Source organism: Mytilus galloprovincialis, chromosome 12 (genome assembly GCF_965363235.1).
Source record: "Mytilus galloprovincialis chromosome 12, xbMytGall1.hap1.1, whole genome shotgun sequence".
In the NCBI taxonomy this organism is placed as follows: Eukaryota; Metazoa; Mollusca; class Bivalvia; order Mytilida; family Mytilidae; genus Mytilus; species Mytilus galloprovincialis.
In genome coordinates, this window is record NC_134849.1 from 61,199,318 (window position 1) to 61,219,454 (window position 20,137).

A 20,137-nucleotide genomic window follows, 5' to 3' on the forward strand; every position below is an offset into this window, starting at 1 on the left:
TAATTATATAAAGTGAGATCTCATTTATCTCTGCATTTTACTGAATCCCTTGATATAAATATTTTATGCATTTCTTGAAAAAAGGTTAACATGACATTTCTGATGGAAGTTCTGACATCCCACAAAAAAAACTTGTTGTTTATTTGTTGTTTATGTACAATATGACTACAAGTTTGACTGGTCATTTTGTTCAGTTTTGACCACTGATTCATGTGAGATACATTTTGTTTTTATTTATTACACAACATTATTCAGTTTATCAGACAAGTTTTATATCAGTTGTAGGATATGTTGTATACTATTTATATTGGTAACAAAGTAGTATCCATTATATTTACATGTTATTTGGTATAATTATAGAGATATGGAAGAACAGCTTTACATCATGCTGCTGAGTGGGGACGTCTACATGTCACAAGATGTCTTGTAGAAGAAGGAGGCATCAGTCCCTTTGTTAAAACACATAAGGTAATATATTATAGTAAAGGCTCAGTATTCAACTAGTAAATAATGCATCACTAAAATGATGTTTAAGATATTTTTGGTCAAATGGATTTTTTTTCTCAAGGTTATAGTTACACATATTTCATATGATACTTTAAATTGAACTAAAAATATGAAAGTGTTTTATAGACTTGTATGGCTTAGTTTTACTATAAAACACATGAACATAGATGATCATATAAAAGAAATCCAGTATGAATACAAATATGAATAAATCCAGTATAAAATTATTTTGTTTATAGACCACTAACACATTTTGGGTGATTAGTTATACTAAAAGAGAATAATTTTATTATTCCATAATTTGTTAGCCAAATTATATGAATATCTCAGTTTTAGGGAAAAGAAGCAATAGTAATAACCTATAAGTAAATGGATAAAATAGTTTTTGATATCAAATATAATAATTTGTATTGATTCAAAATTAGACCTGGCCATATCCTGAATATGGCACTTGTTGTCATTAAACCCAATGTAAACAAACAAACTGTCAAAAGACACATCCACCAATCCGTTGTTGTGACAATGATAACAAAGTTATTAGATAGTATCAAAATAGTCTTAAGCAATACATTAAAATAAGTTCATCGTGTATTTATTATTGAATAGTTAAAAAATCATTCTATTGTATTATCTCCCCTATATGGCAACGTTTAAAATAAATTAATAAAACAACACTAATCTGTTTTTTTTTTGTAAAATATAGCCGTAAATATGATAAAACACTTAAATTTCTATATCAACATGAAAATTCTTACACATAAATTACATACAACTTTCGAAATTTGCACATTTCACTAAAGATTTAGACCGTTTGTTGTCTGTTTTTTCAAAATCTAAGAAAGAGGAAGACACCCCAGCCTCTTTAAGAATGCAAATTTCTTCAAATTCGTGTATTTAAGCTATCTACTTGGAATAGTTGCAGAAAAACCTTTCATCTTTGCCATTATTTATGTATTTCCTTATTTATACGGTGTCAGTGATAACACTTAAAACTATGAAATCTGTAAAATAACAATATACAGTTATAAGAGAGTATGGATAGGGTATACAGAATAGAAAATCATGAATGATAGAAAAAATAGAAATGGAGAGAATTGGGCAAAAAAATGACGAATAGAACATAATGGGGTGCAAAAATATAAAGAATAAAGAATAATGGGGGGCTAAAATATCAAATCAAAACTTGAGAACAATTTGTCCAAAAAAAAGAAAAAAAATAGTTAAAAAGACCCCCGAAACCCTACAACCCTCATCTAGACATAAGGATGCATTAACAGATTTAAAAAAAAACGTGAAAAAAAGTTACAAAAGACCAAATGCTGACAGATTGAGCATTATTTCATATGCTTTAAAAAAAGAAGATAAAATTCTTCTTAAAGGCTACAGAAAAAGTTGAAAAATAATCAGAATGTTGTTCATGAGTTATATTTTATAAATGAACATAATATGGTTAGCACCTGTAAAAACAAAATAAGACACTACTCAGCTGCTACTGGTCTTTATTATTGTATGATATGTGTTACAAAAGTCTTCTTTGTTTTTAACAGATGAAAGCATGTTAAGATTTGTCTGTATTTCAGGGTGAGACTCCATACGATCTAGCAGCAGCAAGAAAACGGGGACAGTATAAAGAAGTGATGGAATACTTACAGGTACATATACTTTTGAATTACATATGCTTACACTTAGAACAAATCAGGTACAAAACACAGTCTGTTAGGTAGAGGATACACTTACCAGCAGTAAAACTAAACACTGTTGGGTTCCATATAGCGGGTTATTTTCGCAGGGTGTTTATTTTCGCTTATTTTTTAGCGGATAAATGAAATTAGCAAACAATGTATGCATACGCTTGTTAATTTCAAATAGTTAAAAGAGTTTTTTGAGTGATCTTTTTTTTACGGTTAGCAGGTCAATAACTATTAACTATATATGGTCATTTTAACAACATAAATGCAAAAGGGCATAGTACTCACTTGTATTTTTTTTAAATGAAGTTCTGAAGTCTAATTAAACTGTATACCCTTATTGATTATATTTCTAGTGTCAAACAATTAAATTAGGGCCCAGCCAAATGGCAGACGCCTTATAGTGATCAGTCTGTCCGTCCATCCGTAACAAATTGTGTCCGCTCTATATCTAGAGAACCGGTATGATTTCAAAGTTTATACTTGAAATGTATATTAACCAACACCAGAGGGTGTGTCATAATGTATGTACAACTTCCTAGGTCAAAGGTCAAGGTCAAAAACTTTGGTTTCAGTTGACAACCCCATGTCCAATGGTAAAGATACAAATATTTTACCACACATTATTCACAGCGGGGCCTACAGAGATGGCTCCCATCTCAGTGATATCTAGTTAATTGGTAGATATTCTGTTGGGTATTTTTGTCACCTGCGTAACGTGTTGCGGGGAACATGGAAATACCAGGCGTCTGTCCGTCCGTTTGCACTTTCACAGATACAATTCTTGCCAGATTTTTATAAAACTTATACTATAGGTTAATATCAGCAATATCTCAGAAAAAGTTATATAATGATGTCCGATCAACTTTTTTTAAAAGAGTTATGCCCCATGGGAATATTAAATTTATTGAAAATGGCCTTGTTAGCGCTCTTACGGGTACCATTATTGCCAGATTTTAATAAAACTTATACTATAGGTTAATATATGTAGTATCTCGGACAAGTTCTATAATGGTGTCCGATCAACTTTTTTTAAAAGAGTTATGCCTCTTGGAAATATTGAATTTATTGAAAATGGCCTTGTAAGCCCTCTTCCTGGTACCGACATTGCCATATTTGTTATAAAACTTATACTATAGGTTAATATCAGCAATATCTCAGACAAGTTATATAATGATGTCTGATCGACTTTTTTTAAAAGAGCTATGCCCCATGGAAATATTAAATTTATTGAAAATGGCCTTGTTAGCGCTCTTACGGGTACCATTATTGCCAGATTTTAATAAAACTTATACTATAAGTTAATATCAGTAGTATCTCGGACAAGTTTTATAATGGTGTCTGATCAACTTTTTTGAAAAGAGTTATGTCTCTTGGAAATATTAAATTCATGGTAAACAGCCAAACTGCCTTATAAGCAGCAGTGATACTTAACACAGTATGTTAGGTAGATGATACCTGTACCAGCAGTGGTACTAAACACTGTCTGTTAGGTAGATGACACCTTTACCAGCAGTGGTACTAAACACAGTCTGTAAAGTGAATGATACCATTACCAGCAGTGGTACTTAACACTGTATGTTAGGTAGATGATACCATTACCAGTAGTAGTACTAAACACAGTCTGTAAGGTAGATTATACCATTACCAGCAGTGGCACTAAACACTATCTGTTAGGTAGATGATACCATTACCAGGCAGTAGTGCTACTAAACACAGTCTGTCAGTTAGATGCTACCATTACCAGCAGTAGTACTAAACACAGTCTGTTAGGTAGACGATACCATTACCAGTAATGGTACTAAACACAGTCTGTTAGGTAGATGATACCATTACGAGTAGTGGTACTAAACACAGTCTGTTTGGTAGATGATACCTTTACCAGTAGTTATACTAAACACTGTCTGTTAGGTAGATGATACCCTTACCAGCAGTGGTTCTAAACACTGTCTGTTAGGTAGATGATACCATTACCAGTATTGATACTAAACACAGTCTGTTAGGTAGATGATACCCTTACCAGTAGTGATACTAAACACTGTCTGTTAGGTAGATGATACCTTTACCAGTAGTTGTACTGAACACTGTCTGTTTGGTAGATGATACCATTACCATAGATGCCAACCATTACGATTTTTCCGTAGTTTTTCCGATTTTGCGATAAAAACTACGCTATTACGGTCAAAGTCGAATAGTTACTGATTCCCAATCATCGACGTTCAATTTTGTAAAACGCGGATTTTTATCATTACTTTTCCGTCCTGGTCCCGTATTTAGGAAACGCCAATGTAATGCTTCCGGTTTCGCGGGAGTTATCAACCTACTGTTGGGTAACTACTGACTTCCGAAGAGGCAAACTTGCATTTTATTTAGTAGCTTTCCCCCTTTCTCTACTTCTCATTGACAAAACAAAAATGTTTGAGTCGAGAACATCTGAACAATTAATGAATGGAATACATACTACAGACAACATGTTAAATGACAAATTTTAGTGTACATCACTTTGCAACCACTCGTCAGTAATTTTTATTGGTAAATGCACGTTTATGAATGATTACTGAAAACTTTTCAAAAATACGGAAAATTTGATAGTTTGTTACTGATTGTGTCAAAAGGGGGTTGGCATCTATGCATTACCAGTAGTGGTACTAAACACAGTCTAATAGGTAGATGATACCCTTACCAGCAGTCGTACTAAACACGGTCTGTTAAGAAGATGATGCCAAAACCAGTAGAGGTACTTAACACTATCTGTTAGGTAGATGATACCTTTACCAGCAGTGCTACTAAACACAGTCTGTTAGGTAGATGATACCTTTACCAGTGGCGGTACTAAATACTATCTGTTAGGTAGATTATACCTTTACCAGTAGTGGTACTTAACACAGGATGTTAGTATGATGATAGCATTACAAACAGTAGTGCTGGACACAGTTTTTTAGGTAGTTTGTTAGGTAGAGGATACAATTACCAGCATTGGTACCAAGTACAGTCTGTTAGGTAAATAATACCATTATCAGCAGTAGTACTAAACATAGTCTGATAGGTGAATTATATCATTACCAGTAGTGGTACTAAACACTGTCTTTTAGGTAGATTATATCCTTACTAGCAGTGGTACTAAACATAGTCTGTTAGGTAGATAATATCTGAGCGCCACTGATGAGTCATATGTAGACGAAACGCGTATCTGGCATATACAATTATAATCCTGGTACCTTTGATAACTTAAACATAACCAGCTTTGGTGCTAAACACTGTCTTTTAGGTAGACGATTCCATATCCAGCAGTAGCACTGAACACTGTCTGTTAGGTACATGATAAAACATTTAGTATATATACATATGAAATTTCATTTTCATTCTCCATGTTATTTAATTATTATACATTTAGTATAAAATTGAGAATGGAAATGGGGAATGTGTCAAAGAGACAACAACCAGACCATAGAGCAAACAACAGCAGAAGGTCACCAACAGGTCTTCCATGCAGCAGGAAATTCCGTGACCCGTAGGCGTCCTTCAGCTAGCCCCTAAACAAATATATATACTAGGTCAGTGATAATGAACGCCATTCTAAACTCAAAATTGTACACAAGAAACTAAAATGTACAGATGAAGTCAGTTTGATAATGGGATGTGTCATGCTCTTTTGTCCCCAAGTTAATGTTCAGTTTCTTTCTGATATACCGGAATAGATTTAAGTATAGATGTTAACGTATGCTCATTATTTAATAGGGCATTTTTGTCTAGCCTGCGAGAAAGTTCCAATATGTGAGACATAGCAGTTCCTGATGAAGATAAATAAAAAAAAAGCTTCAGATGCATGAAACTATTAAAATGTTGTTTTCATTTATTTCTTTCTGGCGGCAGCTTAAACTATTTGTATAAAGCTTTATATTTCAGAAGGTAGTAGACACGGAGGCTTTATATATAACTTGTATGCAGATATCTTATGATTCAAAGTTTTTATCATTTACATGTTCATTGTCTTTGACCTCAATTTCTTGGTTCAGCGATTTCTTGCGAAAAAATAGAGTTTTTTGGTCATTTGAATGTCACTGATTTATATTATAACTATATTATGTATATGGGTTCCTTACAATATCTTCATGGCTGTCTGACAGGGTTCATGCACCTGACCTCAAATTTATTTCATGGATCGGTTAAAATTACGTGATTATGTCTTTTTCTCAAATACTATGAGCAGTAGGTCAACTATATTTGGTGTATGGAATGCTTAAAATGGGAACATGTCAGTCTGGCAGGTTTCATATGATCTTGACCTCATTTGTTGGTCAATGTTAAGTTTTTGCGTTTTGGCCAAAGGGTCAAGTTAGCATTTCTTATCACTTGGCGTCCTTCGTATATCGTCCGTCTTCCCTCATCGACCCATCTTCATCTTGACTTTTACAAAAATCTTCTCTGAAACTACTAGGCCAAATTTACCCATACATGCCCCAAATCATCATTGGGTATCTAAAAAATGTATCCGATGACCCCGCCTGCCAACAAAGAAAGGCCAACATGGCTTAAAGACCAAACAGCCTATTGTTTATGCGCATCGACTAACGCAACTTGTTAGTGACATAAAAGCTCTATGACGTTGTTTCTAGCAATGAAAAAATGTCAAATTATAACGTCCTATTTCGCGTTTTTCTGGGATTCCAACGAAAAGAGGAACTATTATGCGTCACACTACTTTAATATCCTGTGGAAATTTAACACAAATGGACACATAAGATACTACACTATATTTAACCTTCGTTCTAATAAAAATAATACAATATAAATTTTGATTTCGACTTTTTGCATTTGCGCCGTTCTGCATTTCATTTTTTTTTTATTCTTTTACTTGCGTAGATTTTGTCTTTCGTTTGCGCCGATTATGTACAGGTTAGGTGAAAGTTTTTTTATGCCCGATTTATGGTCATTATGTTCTGAGCGTCCGTTCGTTCATCCTTCTGTCCCGCTTCAGGTTTAAGTTTTTGGTTACAGTTTTTGGTAAAGGCAGTTTTTGACGAAATTGAAGTCCTATCAACTTAAAACTTAGTAAACATGATGATTATGCAATGATCCTTCTAATTCTAGTGTCATTTTAATTTTTTTTTTTAAATTGTGTATTCACAAGGTTAGGCCGAAAATCAATTATTCCTAAAAGTTTTGACATACTGGCAACATGTGCATGCATGTAACTGATGTCTGGATGATTCTCATAAAATAATGTCCGATCTTGCAATGAAGTTAAAATTTATTTATACTGCTTATTTGACAAAATCTTATAGTAAAAATAAAATGACGACAAAGGGTCATTTTTGTTTGCCATTTGTTTCATTTCAAATTGTCTTAAGGAGAAATGATAAACATTTTCTAATCTCACTGAAGCTTACAGCTAATTTCCTAAAGTATGTAGATCAACACTTTGGTTTGCCTGCTTGCTTTGTTTGTATATTTTGTATTATTATATTTTGATAATATCCAATTCAATTAAATAGCATATATACAGGTTTACATACCTATATATAAAGATGTCAATCTTAATTTACAGAGCTTGAATAAACATTTATACAAACAAAGCAAGGAAGCCAACCAAAGTTTTACCCTACAAGCAGTAGGAAATTAGCTGTAAGGCAAAACATATTGATAAAACTAATACTCAGCGAATGTGAATTAAAATCAAAATTTTAGATGTTTAAAACTAAATTGTTGTAAATTTAACTTATGCCAAAAACAATTGCTCCAAGAATAATATCTTACATAAAATCACTCCCTTTCATTTAGCTACAACTGTGACTGGAAAGATTGAAAACAAATTTCAATTTTCAATGCCGGCAACAGCCTTTTCTTTGTTTTAATTTCCAAAATGAGCAATTTAGATTTATTATATTTTATCCTGTTGGAGAAATCTTACTTTGTAGTATTCAACAGAAAATTATTTCTAAATTAATTTTTGAATCAAAAACTTTCTCATAAAAAAAAAAGATTCTCATAAAATAATGTCCGATCTTGCAATGAAGTTAAAATTTATTTATACTGCTTATTTGACAAAATCTTATAGTAAAAATAAAATGATGACAAAGGGTCATTTGTTTCATTTCAAATTGTCTTAAGGAGAAATGATAAACATTTTCTAATCTCACTGAAGCTTACAGCTAATTTCCTAATGTATGTAGATCAACACTTTGGTTTGCCTGCTTGCTTTGTTTGTATATTTTGTATTATTATATTTTGATAATGTCCAATTCAATTAAATAGCATATATACAGGTTTACATACCTATATATAAAGATGTCAATCTTAATTTACAGAGCTTGAATAAACATTTATACAAACAAAGCAAGGAAGCCAACCAAAGTTTTACCCTACAAGCAGTAGGAAATTAGCTGTAAGGCAAAACATATTGATAAAACTAATAGTCAGCGAATGTGAATTAAAATCAAAATTTTAGATGTTTAAAACTAAATTGTTGTAAATTTAACTTATGCCAAAAACAATTGCTCCAAGAATAATATCTTACATAAGATCACTCCCTTTCATTTAGCTACAACTGTGACTGGAAAGATTGAAAACAAATTTCAATTTTCAATGCCGGCAACAGCCTTTTCTTTGTTTTAATTTCCAAAATGAGCAATTTAGATTTATTATATTTTATCCTGTTGGAGAAATCTTACTTTGTAGTATTCAACAGAAAATTATTTCTAAATTAATTTTTGAATCAAAAACTTTTTTAAATTTTATATTTACCGTCTCGTTTATTGAAAACACATCAGGTAGTACTAGACATGTTACGAAAAGGTATATTCACGTTGCTGAGGTTGACAAATTACTCTTTAAATGTGGGGACTTTTTCAAAACACAAAAACGATTAACTGTGTATTCATTGAATATTATTTAAAAACTGCATTGATCCTTTTGGAGGCAATTCCATATGGAACGAATATTCAATAACAGAAATATAAGAAATAAATGAATAGACCTTGCAAATAATCTAAGTATTATAATCTGTTTTATACTTACTGGTGAATATATATGTAACGGTAATTTTTATATATAGTTATGAAAGGAAACAAAGGAGTGTATGTATTTTGATCCAGTTGTTTGCCACCTAAATTTTTATATAACGGGGTATGTTTATTTTAAAACACCTAAATCCCGATTATTATACAATTTCATCTTGAAACATGTTTCATTATAGTTTTAGAAAATTTACTTCCGGTCAAATTGCTGCGAAGGCATGTATTTCCTTCCAACTTTGTCTTAAAGTAAACAGTTTCAGCTCAATTTGTTTTTTCTTAATAAGGGGTTTATGATAGATTGATTGTTGGTTTCTTAGCATCCAGTGGCAGATATTTCATGCATTGTCATAACGATGAGAGGTTTGTGATACCAGAAATGTTAGGCGTAATTGGACATAGTATACACGAGCATATCCCAGGACGACAACATAAACTTTCTCCAACCAACCGTCAAATGATGGTAATTTTGTAGTTGAGAAGCTATCTTTGCTATGCAATGCTGTCTTTACTCTTTGACGTTTCTATTCATGCTGCCAGTGCACAAATAAATGCCATGATTCCAATTCTTTGGAAAATATATGCCCCAAATAATTATTGGCAAACCGAAGAAAGTTGGCGCCAACTACGCTATGGGTCACACAGTGGCAAACATTACCCACAGCGTTAGCTGCAATCGACAGAAGCTATCATCCCATTTACAAACCACAGACAGAGCCTCCAGAACAAATACTCCGGACACAGACACAGACATTGCATTCATACAAAAGTGATTGTGGACAACAGAAATCATATATGATTTCTTCGAAGTGTTTTACTAGGACACCAAAATGATGCCCAACATAATAATCTATTGCCTTTTATTGAACAAGAATTTTGTTTTCTCCCCTCCTTGTCCCATACAGACGCCATCAACAAAGAGCTAAACCACAAGCAGAAAGAAGAAAATGTAAAAAAATAAGTTTGAGTATATCAGAGTAACAGGTATATTAAACATGTTAAAAGTCGAACACGCTATACGGCGCTTGGAAATACTCAAGAGAAAAAAAAAACAGACTGTAGAGCTGTGAGCGGGATAAGTGGAGCGACAGATTAGGCTTTTTTTTAAGGATTTGTAATACAACAATAAAACTACTATCTAAATGGCTTACTATATGTATACATTATCAATCTAGAATAGAATGAACTTGTAAAACTCTCAGGTCCCCCTTTTCTAATCAACCCACTCCTGCACATGTACACCTTTCATGTTTTGTGATGGCCAGCAATGATATCACAAAAGCAATTGTCATATATGATGTTACATAATGATGTTCTAGATAAATGTGATTTGAATTAACCAAGATGCACAGGATTTAAAATTTACCTGTTCAAATCTATAATCAATGTTTTGACACTATCCCCAAATTTAAAGTCTAATTTGTCAACCTCAGCGTCGAGAATATACCTTTTCGTAACATGTCTAATAAAAGGATTGTATTTTAAGATAGATGTATAACGTTTTAGAATCAAAACTTTCATTCATATATTATACCTATAATTTTAATTTCCTTATATCTTAAATATTCTAAATTAATGAATTCACAAACTCGATGCAATAATTTCTAAACGTTCGTCTTAGTCGGGGAAAAATAATGGTATATTTCAAACAATTTTCCATTCCGGCGGATGGTGTTTCTGAAGGTTTATATTGTGTGGCAACAACATCATAAAGATCTGAAACTGATACATGCTTAATCTTTAGTATTACCGGATAATAAAGTAGGTGAATATAGTTGTTATTCTTGGAAATTTCAATGTGGGTTTCAAACGTCCAATTTGCAATTATTTTTTTTAAATAGTGCGCCAGCAAGGAAAGTTTGTACTATGATGTCAGATGCAATGTTCTAAAGAAAGACAACTCTTTTCTTCAAAATGACTGAGAAAAAAACATGAAAATTACTCATAACTTTTTTGAAAGGTCGGTAACATACACTTTTTTGCTTTATTTTGAAGAGAACATATGGCACTTTCCTTCTTTAAATTTTTATGAAGAAATCACTGTTAGATATTTTTTAATATTGGAAACGTTTTCCAGTTTTACGTTTAATTTTTGGCGGGAATGAAATAAATCATATTTTTAAAGATCAAATCAATATGAGCCTTAAACTCATGAACATATATTTGAAAGATACAAATCTACTGTTTAACGTGAAACAAGAATTATGCTTGTACATGTTGTAGGTTTGATATAAAGCGTTTTTTTGAGAGTTTAGATAACAAGCAAATATTATGTTAATATTTGGGATAACACAAAACTGAGGTTGCTATAATAGTGACAAAACTAAGTCGGTGACCCCCAATTTTTTTCATCATATTTTGTTCCTCAAATCATGCAACACCCTCACAATATTTTAAGAAAAATCACTGATAGAAATGAAAAGGCTGTTTGGTCTTTAATATAGAACATAGGGGTAAATACAAGTTAAGTGTCTATCATTTGAAAACCGTTATAAACAGAGGAAATCTGACAAAAACAAAAGCGTTTAGAACGTTGACTTCTACGAATTATCCATATACTTTAACCAATTGTACCCCTCTTGCCTACTTGTTTCTTTATTATTATGAGGCTGACTTCATACAGGAACTTTTTAGGAAGAAAGATAAAAAGTTAGCAATATCCTTTAACTTTACTTTCCGCTATATAGATGATGTTCTCTTACTAAATAATTTAAAATTTGGTAACTATGTTGAACGCATCTCTCCCATCGAACTAGAGATAAAGGATACAACTGATACAGTTAAGTCGCCTCATATCTTGATTTACATTTAGAAATTGACAATGAGGGTCGGTTGAAAACAAAACTTTACTACAAAAGAGATGATTTCAGCTCTCCAATTGTGACGGACGCCATCATGAGTTTGTTGACCGTTATGGAATAATCGTTTCGTAGATGATATCGGATATGTTCCTTACGCTGTAACTACAATCCCCTTCCCTTTCATGAATGTGACCTACTGAATTAGACTATTTACCGGAACACCTGAATTCACCCCAGTTTTTGGTGGGGTTCGTGTTACTTATTCTTTAGTTTTCTATGATGTGTCATGTGTACTATTGTTTTTCTGTTTGTCCTTTTTATTTTTAGCCATGACGTTGTTAGTTTATTTTCGATTCATGAGTTTGACTGTTCCTTTGGTATCTTTCGTCCCTCAGGTGCTCCGGAAGGATAAGCAGATCCTGCTCCACATGTGACACCCGTCGTGTTGTTAAATGAGGATTATTTTTACCCTCTTTTGTGTTTTGAGCAAAAAAATTGAAGAAGATAGAGAGCAACTAAACAGACTACATAACAGCAATGCAAGATCAACAAAATATAGACTCTTTTTCTTGAGTTCTATTATTGTATACAATGTTGTAGGATGTCCTTTGTTAAATTGTTATCAAAGCCTGGGATAAGAAAATCCTTAGTATTTCGAATTATTCATACTTTTGCAAACATGCTGAATATGCACCAATGTGAGCAAGACAGGTTTTTTAGAGCTTGAGCTTGTTTTTTGAAGTGCTAATCCAAAGGCTATTTTGTCCAAATGAAGGCTTACCCACAATCCATTATAGTCAAGTACTAACTTTGATTGTAGATATTTTCAGTCCCTGACTTTACTTGCATGAAAAAAAAGGAAATGAGAAGGAATAGTACTTTTTTGAAGTTATTCATCGTTAAGTCTCATCATGTGGTTATGAATTTTTTTTTTTGTGTGGATAAAACAAGTAAAGACAATCCATTTCTGTCTATACTTAAAAGTTTTAATATTTTATATTATGTTGTATATATCCCATTGTAATTTTGCTAATAGCATGAATAGGTCAGAAAGTGACATTTGACACCAAATATAAATCAATCGATTTGTTTTTCATTACAGACTACGTACGATATGGGTGTAATTTTTTAAACTTTAACATTTCTACAAGTTTCTTGATATACACTCAATACATATCCCTCTTTTTCAGGCTGCAGTACTAAGGACGAAAGGTATTTTCTTTATTTCATTATTAGATTTCACACATTACGTATTTAGTGTTACTAATGAACACAGTATATGTGTAAATATAATGTGAGGTAGATCCCTATTCAATTTAAGGTCACCAAGTCAGAGGACATTGTCATATAGTTACAATAAATAGACTGGAATATTTTGTTTAATTGTGTAGAATACCAGGGGTCAGCCCTAACATTGTTTGGTCTTGTAATATAAAAAAAGAAGATGTGGTATGATTGTCAATGAGACAATTGTCCACAAGAGACCAAACTGACACAGACATTAACAACTAATAGGTAACCCAATGGCCTTCAACAATGAGCAAAGCCCATACCGCATAGTCAGCTATAAAAGGCCCCGATAAGACAACGTAAAACAATTCAAACGAGTAAAACTAACGGCCCTATTTACATAAAAAAATATATAGAAAAACAAATATGTAACACATAAACAAACGACAACCACTGAATTACAGGCTACGGACTTGGGACAGGCACATACTTAAATAATGTGGCGGGGTTGAATATGTTAGCGGGATCCCAACCCTTCCCATAACCTGGGACAGTGGTATAACATTACAACATAAGAATGAACTATAAAAATCAGTAGAAAAAGGCTGAACTCATCAGATGGACAAAAATACAAGTGGACTTGGCCGGGTACTTGTATATCTCGACAACAAAAAGACACTAGGAACAGATCTGAGAGTTATAAGCACTTCCATGTGTTATTTCCACATTTTTGGACATTTAGATTGTTTCTGTGTTTCTGCAACGGAAAATCAGTGCATATCAAATATTTTCAAAAGTAACGCTCCTTGGAAATATGTATTTTATAGTAATTACTTTGTTAGCATGTGCACTCTCATGTGTGCCATTCTATAATTTATTTATGAAATTCTTTTATATCAACAATGTATTGAAAAAGATTCAAAATCAGTTCCGATCATTTGGGGGATAAACGTTTACCCTTATTGTCTACATATGTCCCTATGTACCGCAATTATTTTGTTTTCTTGAATAAAGTGTTCCTCGACCATATAATGTGAACTTCATACACAATACTTGTTACCAAAACACACAGACACAGTGCCAATTTTGGATCACCGTTTTTGAGTTGATATATTTTAAGAAATTGAAAATGAATCTTAATTTACAAGCTGGGGTATTTTGTCTCGAAGAAGATCTGTTGCAGTTTTTATACGCCCGCAACGACGTATTATGGTATACCGTTGTCCATCCGTCCATTGTCCACACTTTCGACAATTACTAAAAAAGGCTTCAACCAACTTTGATGAAACTTTGTTGAACTGTTAATATATATTGGCGTAAGCTCCCTTTCAATTTTTTTGAATTTCAGATTTTTCGTTTCCATGATGAAGTGTTATCCTTAAAAAAGGGGGATTTTCCAGTTTTTGGACAACAACTAAAAAACACTTTCACCAACTTTTATGAAACTTTGGTAAATCATTTACATCTTTTGATGTAAGATCCCTTTTAATTTGAATAAATTGCAGATTTAAAATTTTTGGTGTTATGCAGTCTTATACTTAAAAAAATTTGGTTTTTTACAGTTTTTCGGATAATAAATCAAAAACAATGGTGACTAGTGTATATCTATTGAACTTAGTACCCTTATGTTTTTTATATAATTTCTGATTTAATGCTTTACAGTTGTGGAACTTTTCTCTTTGACAAAAATGTCCTAAACGGCCTAAGAAATTTATTCGTTTAAAAAAATCATGTAAATCATAAAGACAAGCTAAAAATGCAACGAGCGTATTATGCGCTTATATCACAGCTCTTTATTGCACTTGGACAGATGAATATGTACAACATGTTGGATAAGAACTGTTCTTTTTATACGACCGCAAACATTGAACATTTTTTGGTGGTATATTGGTATACCAATGGCATCGTCGGCGTCGGAAGAATTTTGGTTTTCGCACTATAACTTTCGTATAAGTAAAAAGAAATCTATGAAATTTAAACACATAGTTTATGACCATAAAAGGAAGGTTGGGATTGATTTTGGGAGTTGAGGTCCCAACAGTTTAGGAATTAGGGGCCAAAAAGGGCCCAAATAAGCATTTTTTGGTTTTCGCACTATAACTTTAGCTTAAATGAATAGAAATGTATGAAATTTTGACGCAAGGTTAATGACCATGAAATGAAGGTTGGGATTGATTTTTGGAGTTGAGGTCCCAACAGTTTAGGAAAAAGGGGCCAAAATAAGCATTTTTCTTGGTTTTTATACGACCGCAAAAATTTTAATTTTTTGGTCGTATATTGCTATCACGTTGGCGTCGTTGTCTGCGTCGTCGTCGTCGTCGTTGTCCGAATACTTTTAGTTTTCCCACTCTAACTTTAGTAAAAGTGAATAGAAATCAATGAAATTTTAACACAAGGTTTATGACCACAAAAGGAAGGTTGGGATTGATTTTGGGAGTTTTGGTCCCAACATTTTAGAAATTAGGGGCCAAAAAGGGCCCAAATAAGCATTTTCTTGGTTTTCGCACTATAACTTTAGTTTAAGTGAATAGAAATCTATGAAATTTTGACACAAGGTTTATGACCACAGATTGATTTTGGGAGGTTTGGTTCCAACAGTTTAGGAATTAAGGGCCAAAAAAGGGCCCAAATAAGCATTATTCTTGGTTCTCGCACAATAACTTTAGTATAAGTAAATAGAAATCAATGAAATTTTAACACAAGGTTTATGACCACAAAAGGAAGGTTGGGATTGATTTTTGGAGTTGAAGTCACAACAGTTTATGAACTAGGGGCCAAAAAGGGGCCCAAATAAGCATTATTTTTGGTTTTTGCACCATAACTTTAGTATAAGTAAATAGAAATCTATGAAATTTAAACACAAAGTTTATGACCATAAAAGGAAGGTTGGGTTTGATTTTGGAAGTTTTGGTCCTAACAGTTTAGGAATAAGTAGCCCAAAGGGTCCAAAATTGAACTTTGTGTGATTTCATCAAAAATTGAATAATTGGGGTTCTTTGATATGCCGAATCTTACTATGTATGTAGATTCTTAATTTTTGGTCCCGTTTTCAAATTGGTCTACATTAAGGTCCAAAGGGTCCAAAATTAAACTTAGTTTGATTTTAACAAAAATTGAATCCTTGGGGTTCTTTGATATCCTGAATTTAAAAATGTACTTAGATTTTTAATTATTGGCCTAGTTTTCAAGTTGGTCCAAATGGGGGTCCAAAATTAAACTTTGTTTGATTTCATCAAAAATTGAATAAATGGGTTCTTTGATATGCCAAATCTAACTGTGTATGTAGATTCTTAATTTTTGGTCCAGTTTTCAAATTGGTCTACATTAAGGTCCAAAGGGTCCAAAATTAAACTAAGTTTGATTTTAACAAAAATTAAATTCTTGGGCTTATTTGATATGCTTTATCTAAATATGTACTTTGATTTTTGATTATGGGCCCAGTTTTCAAGTTGGTCCAAATCAGGATTCCATATCAAGTATTGTGCAATAGCAAGAAATTTTCAATTGCACAGTATTGCACAATAGCAAGAAATATCTAATTGCACAATATTGTGCAATAGCAATTAATTTTCAATTGGAGTTATCTTTCTTTGTATAGAATAGTAGTTGATAATATATATATGTTGGAAATTTGCCAGACATGACTATGATGTCATTTTCTATTTTTATTTGCCAATAACTTTATGTAAATAACTTCATTGGAAATTTGCCAATATAAAATGTTGCTGATGAAGCTTTTTTTCCTTATCTTATCTAAAATGTTTTTAGATAATGTATGTTGGACATTTGCCAGACATGACTATGATGTCATTTTCTATTTTTATTTGCCAATAACTTTATGTAAATAACTTCATTGGAAATTTGCCAATATAAAATGTTGCTGATGAAGTTTTTTTTATTGTTTTATACAATAAACAATGTATATTCACTTTTACTACCAACCAATCTTTACCATTCAGTGATAACAAGCACTTTATTTTACATTTTAATAATTTATGATGTATTTAAAAGAGTAGTTATTGTTGCAAACTCCATTAGAAATTTGAATTGATATCAGTTTTGGAAAAAGGGAAACGGGGATGTGAAAAAAAGGGGGGGGGTTAAATTTTTCTCATTTCAGATTTCATAAATAAAAAGAAAATTTCTTCAAACATTTTTTTGAAAGGATTAATATTCAACAGCATAGTAAATTGCTCAAAGGCAAAAAAAAACTTCATTAGACCACATTCATTCTGTGTCAGAAACCTATGCTGTGTCAACTATTTAATTTTAGATTTAAAAAGTTTGAAGAAGAAATCTTTAATTGATTTGTAAAAAAAAAACCATGTAATGTCAAAAATTTGATCACAATCCAAATTCAGAGCTGTATCACGCTTGAATGTTTTGTCCATACTTGCCCCAACTGTTCAGGGTTCGACCTCTGCGGTCGTATAAAGCTGCACCCTGTGGAGCACCTGGTTGAACCATAACTTAAGTATAAGTAAATAGAAATCTATGAAATTTAAACACATGGTTTATGCCCATAAAAGGAAGGATTGATTTTGGGAGTTTTTGTCCCAACAATTTAGGAATAAGGGGTCCATAGGGCCCAAAATTAAACTTTGTTTGATTTCATCAAAAATTGAATAACTGGGGTTCTTTGATATGCCGAATCTAACTGTGTATGTAGATTCTTGAATTTTTGTCCCGTTTTCAAATTGGTCTACATTAAGGTCCAAAGGGTCCAAAATGAAACTTTGTTTGATTTTAACAAAAAAGGAATTCTTGGGGTTCTTTGATATGCTGAATCTAAACATGTACTTAGATTTTTGATTATTGGCTCAGTTTTCAAGTTGTTCCAAATCGTTGTCCAAAATTAAAGTTTGTTTGATTTCAACAAAAATTGAATCCTTGGGGTTCTTTGATATGCTGAATCTAAACATGTACCTAGATTTTTGATTATAGGCCCAGTTATCAAGTTGGTCTAAATTGGGGTCCAAAATTAAACTTGGTTTGATTTCAACAAAAATTGTATATATGGGATATATGCTTATTCTAACCAGTTGTTGGCATGACACGGCTTATGTTCTTCTCATATATGTTATGATGGTATGATACTAAACCCCTAACAGGAGGGATTGTGCCTGATATTCATATGATGAAATCACAATCTTTCAATCAGTTTAATTGAGGTCTGGAGCTGGCATGTCAGTTAACTGCTAGTAGTATAGTCTGTTGTTATGTATGTATTATTGTCATTTTTAAAGCAATTGCTTTTATGCCGTCGCGTATGGCCATCTTTGTGACCCAGATCAGAGACTCCGCCCAGATCAAGCCATAGTATTTTGTTAAACAGGCTCCTGGTCAGTCATTCTTTAACACCTATGTATGTTTTCTAATGCAATACATAGCTTGAAACTTTAAAAAAAAGTTAGTGGATTTAAGAAGTTTCAGAATATGTTCTTGTAGATGTATTTTTGTATTTAAAGGGTCAACCGTTTAACTATCAAATAACATAGAAGTCCGAGTGAAAAAAGGTACATTTTTATAAATGCGATTCCGTTTTCCGCCGTTCGTACGATGTTTCAACAAAATATGGATTCATTTCAGTTGTTGATTTAGTATTGAAAATTTAACTGAATTATCTCCTAATAAATACGTTTTTTTATGTTTAATTTGTGTTTCTTTAAGAGGTCAGGTGCTCTTGTTCATTCATAAAATTATCGTTCATTCATACATTTATCGTAAAATCAAAATCACTACACAGGTTAATGCGTAGTGTCAAATTATTACCTGTAATCTAAAAATAGACAAACTTTATTTGCGCAAATAATTTAGCGGAACGAAACCCTTGTTGAAAACACATAACAATAAGTTCGTTTTCCTTTTCTGTCAAAACTCCGTAATATTTATCGATCACCTTACTAATGAAATGGACCCGTCCAAACGTAGTAGATGCCAAGTCGGTCCAGATGAAGAGATATTTACAATTTGGAATTTTCTAGTTTATTTACATAGATTGAAAAAAAGTACGTCTTTTTAAATATCATGATCAAAACTGGGTTTGCATAACAAATGTCAGATGAAACCATTATCCTCGTCTTTTCAGTGAACAAGTCTACTACGTTTGTTGACACTCGACGGTCCACCGTGTTAGCAATTTTATTTCACATGTTTTCGAAATATTGAAGATCATTTTTCGCAATGTTTCCTGAAAATTGATAAATATCAAAGCAACGTAGAGCTGTTTGTTCTTGTTCGTATAATCAAATTGAGAATGGAAATGGGGAATTTGTCAAAGAGACAACAACCCGACCATAGAAAAACATACAACAGCAGAATAAAGGTCACCAACAGGTCTTCAATGCAGCGAAAAATTCCCGCACCCGGAGGCGTCCTTCAGCTGGCCCCTATACAATATATATACTAGTTCAGTGATAACGATTTAATGTCATCTTTGTCTGTGATGACCCCCCTTTTCGGGATTGCATGAGAATTGTAGTTATCTCGTACCCACATGCACTTGTTTCTATCCATAGGAAGGTCGACTATCCATATAAAACTATTTATATGGATAATCGACCTTCCTATGGATAGAAACAAGTGCCTGTGCTCGTACCGCATCAGAAGGACACATATCAACTGAGCAATAATGTTTGGAACTTAGTTTTAAAAATGATGACAAAGTAACATTATGAAAATATTTTTATTAAGCTGAAATATACATTTATTCTTTACATGTTTATGTCTTGTAAGATATTTTATTTCTTTCCCGTTTTTTAACATTTGCGTCTGGAAAGTTGAAATGTTTTAACTTAATCATTTGTGTTAATGGTTAAATATAAATTAATAATGAAAATTGTTAGAATTAAATCAATAAAGGAAATTATTGCCAAGGAAGTTACAAACACTACCAGGG

At 32.4% G+C, this 20,137-nt stretch overlaps 1 protein-coding gene across 1 annotated transcript in view; it reads left to right on the forward strand.

Moving 5' to 3' along the window:
• LOC143054480 (uncharacterized) overlaps positions 1 to 20,137 on the forward strand; it is a 292,275-nt gene that overhangs the window by 44,304 nt on the left and 227,834 nt on the right. The window contains exons 12-13 of the mRNA XM_076227501.1: positions 361 to 468; positions 2,088 to 2,159. Of these exons, the coding sequence (XP_076083616.1) occupies positions 361 to 468; positions 2,088 to 2,159 (180 nt within the window). The remainder of the gene's footprint in view (positions 1 to 360; positions 469 to 2,087; positions 2,160 to 20,137) is intronic.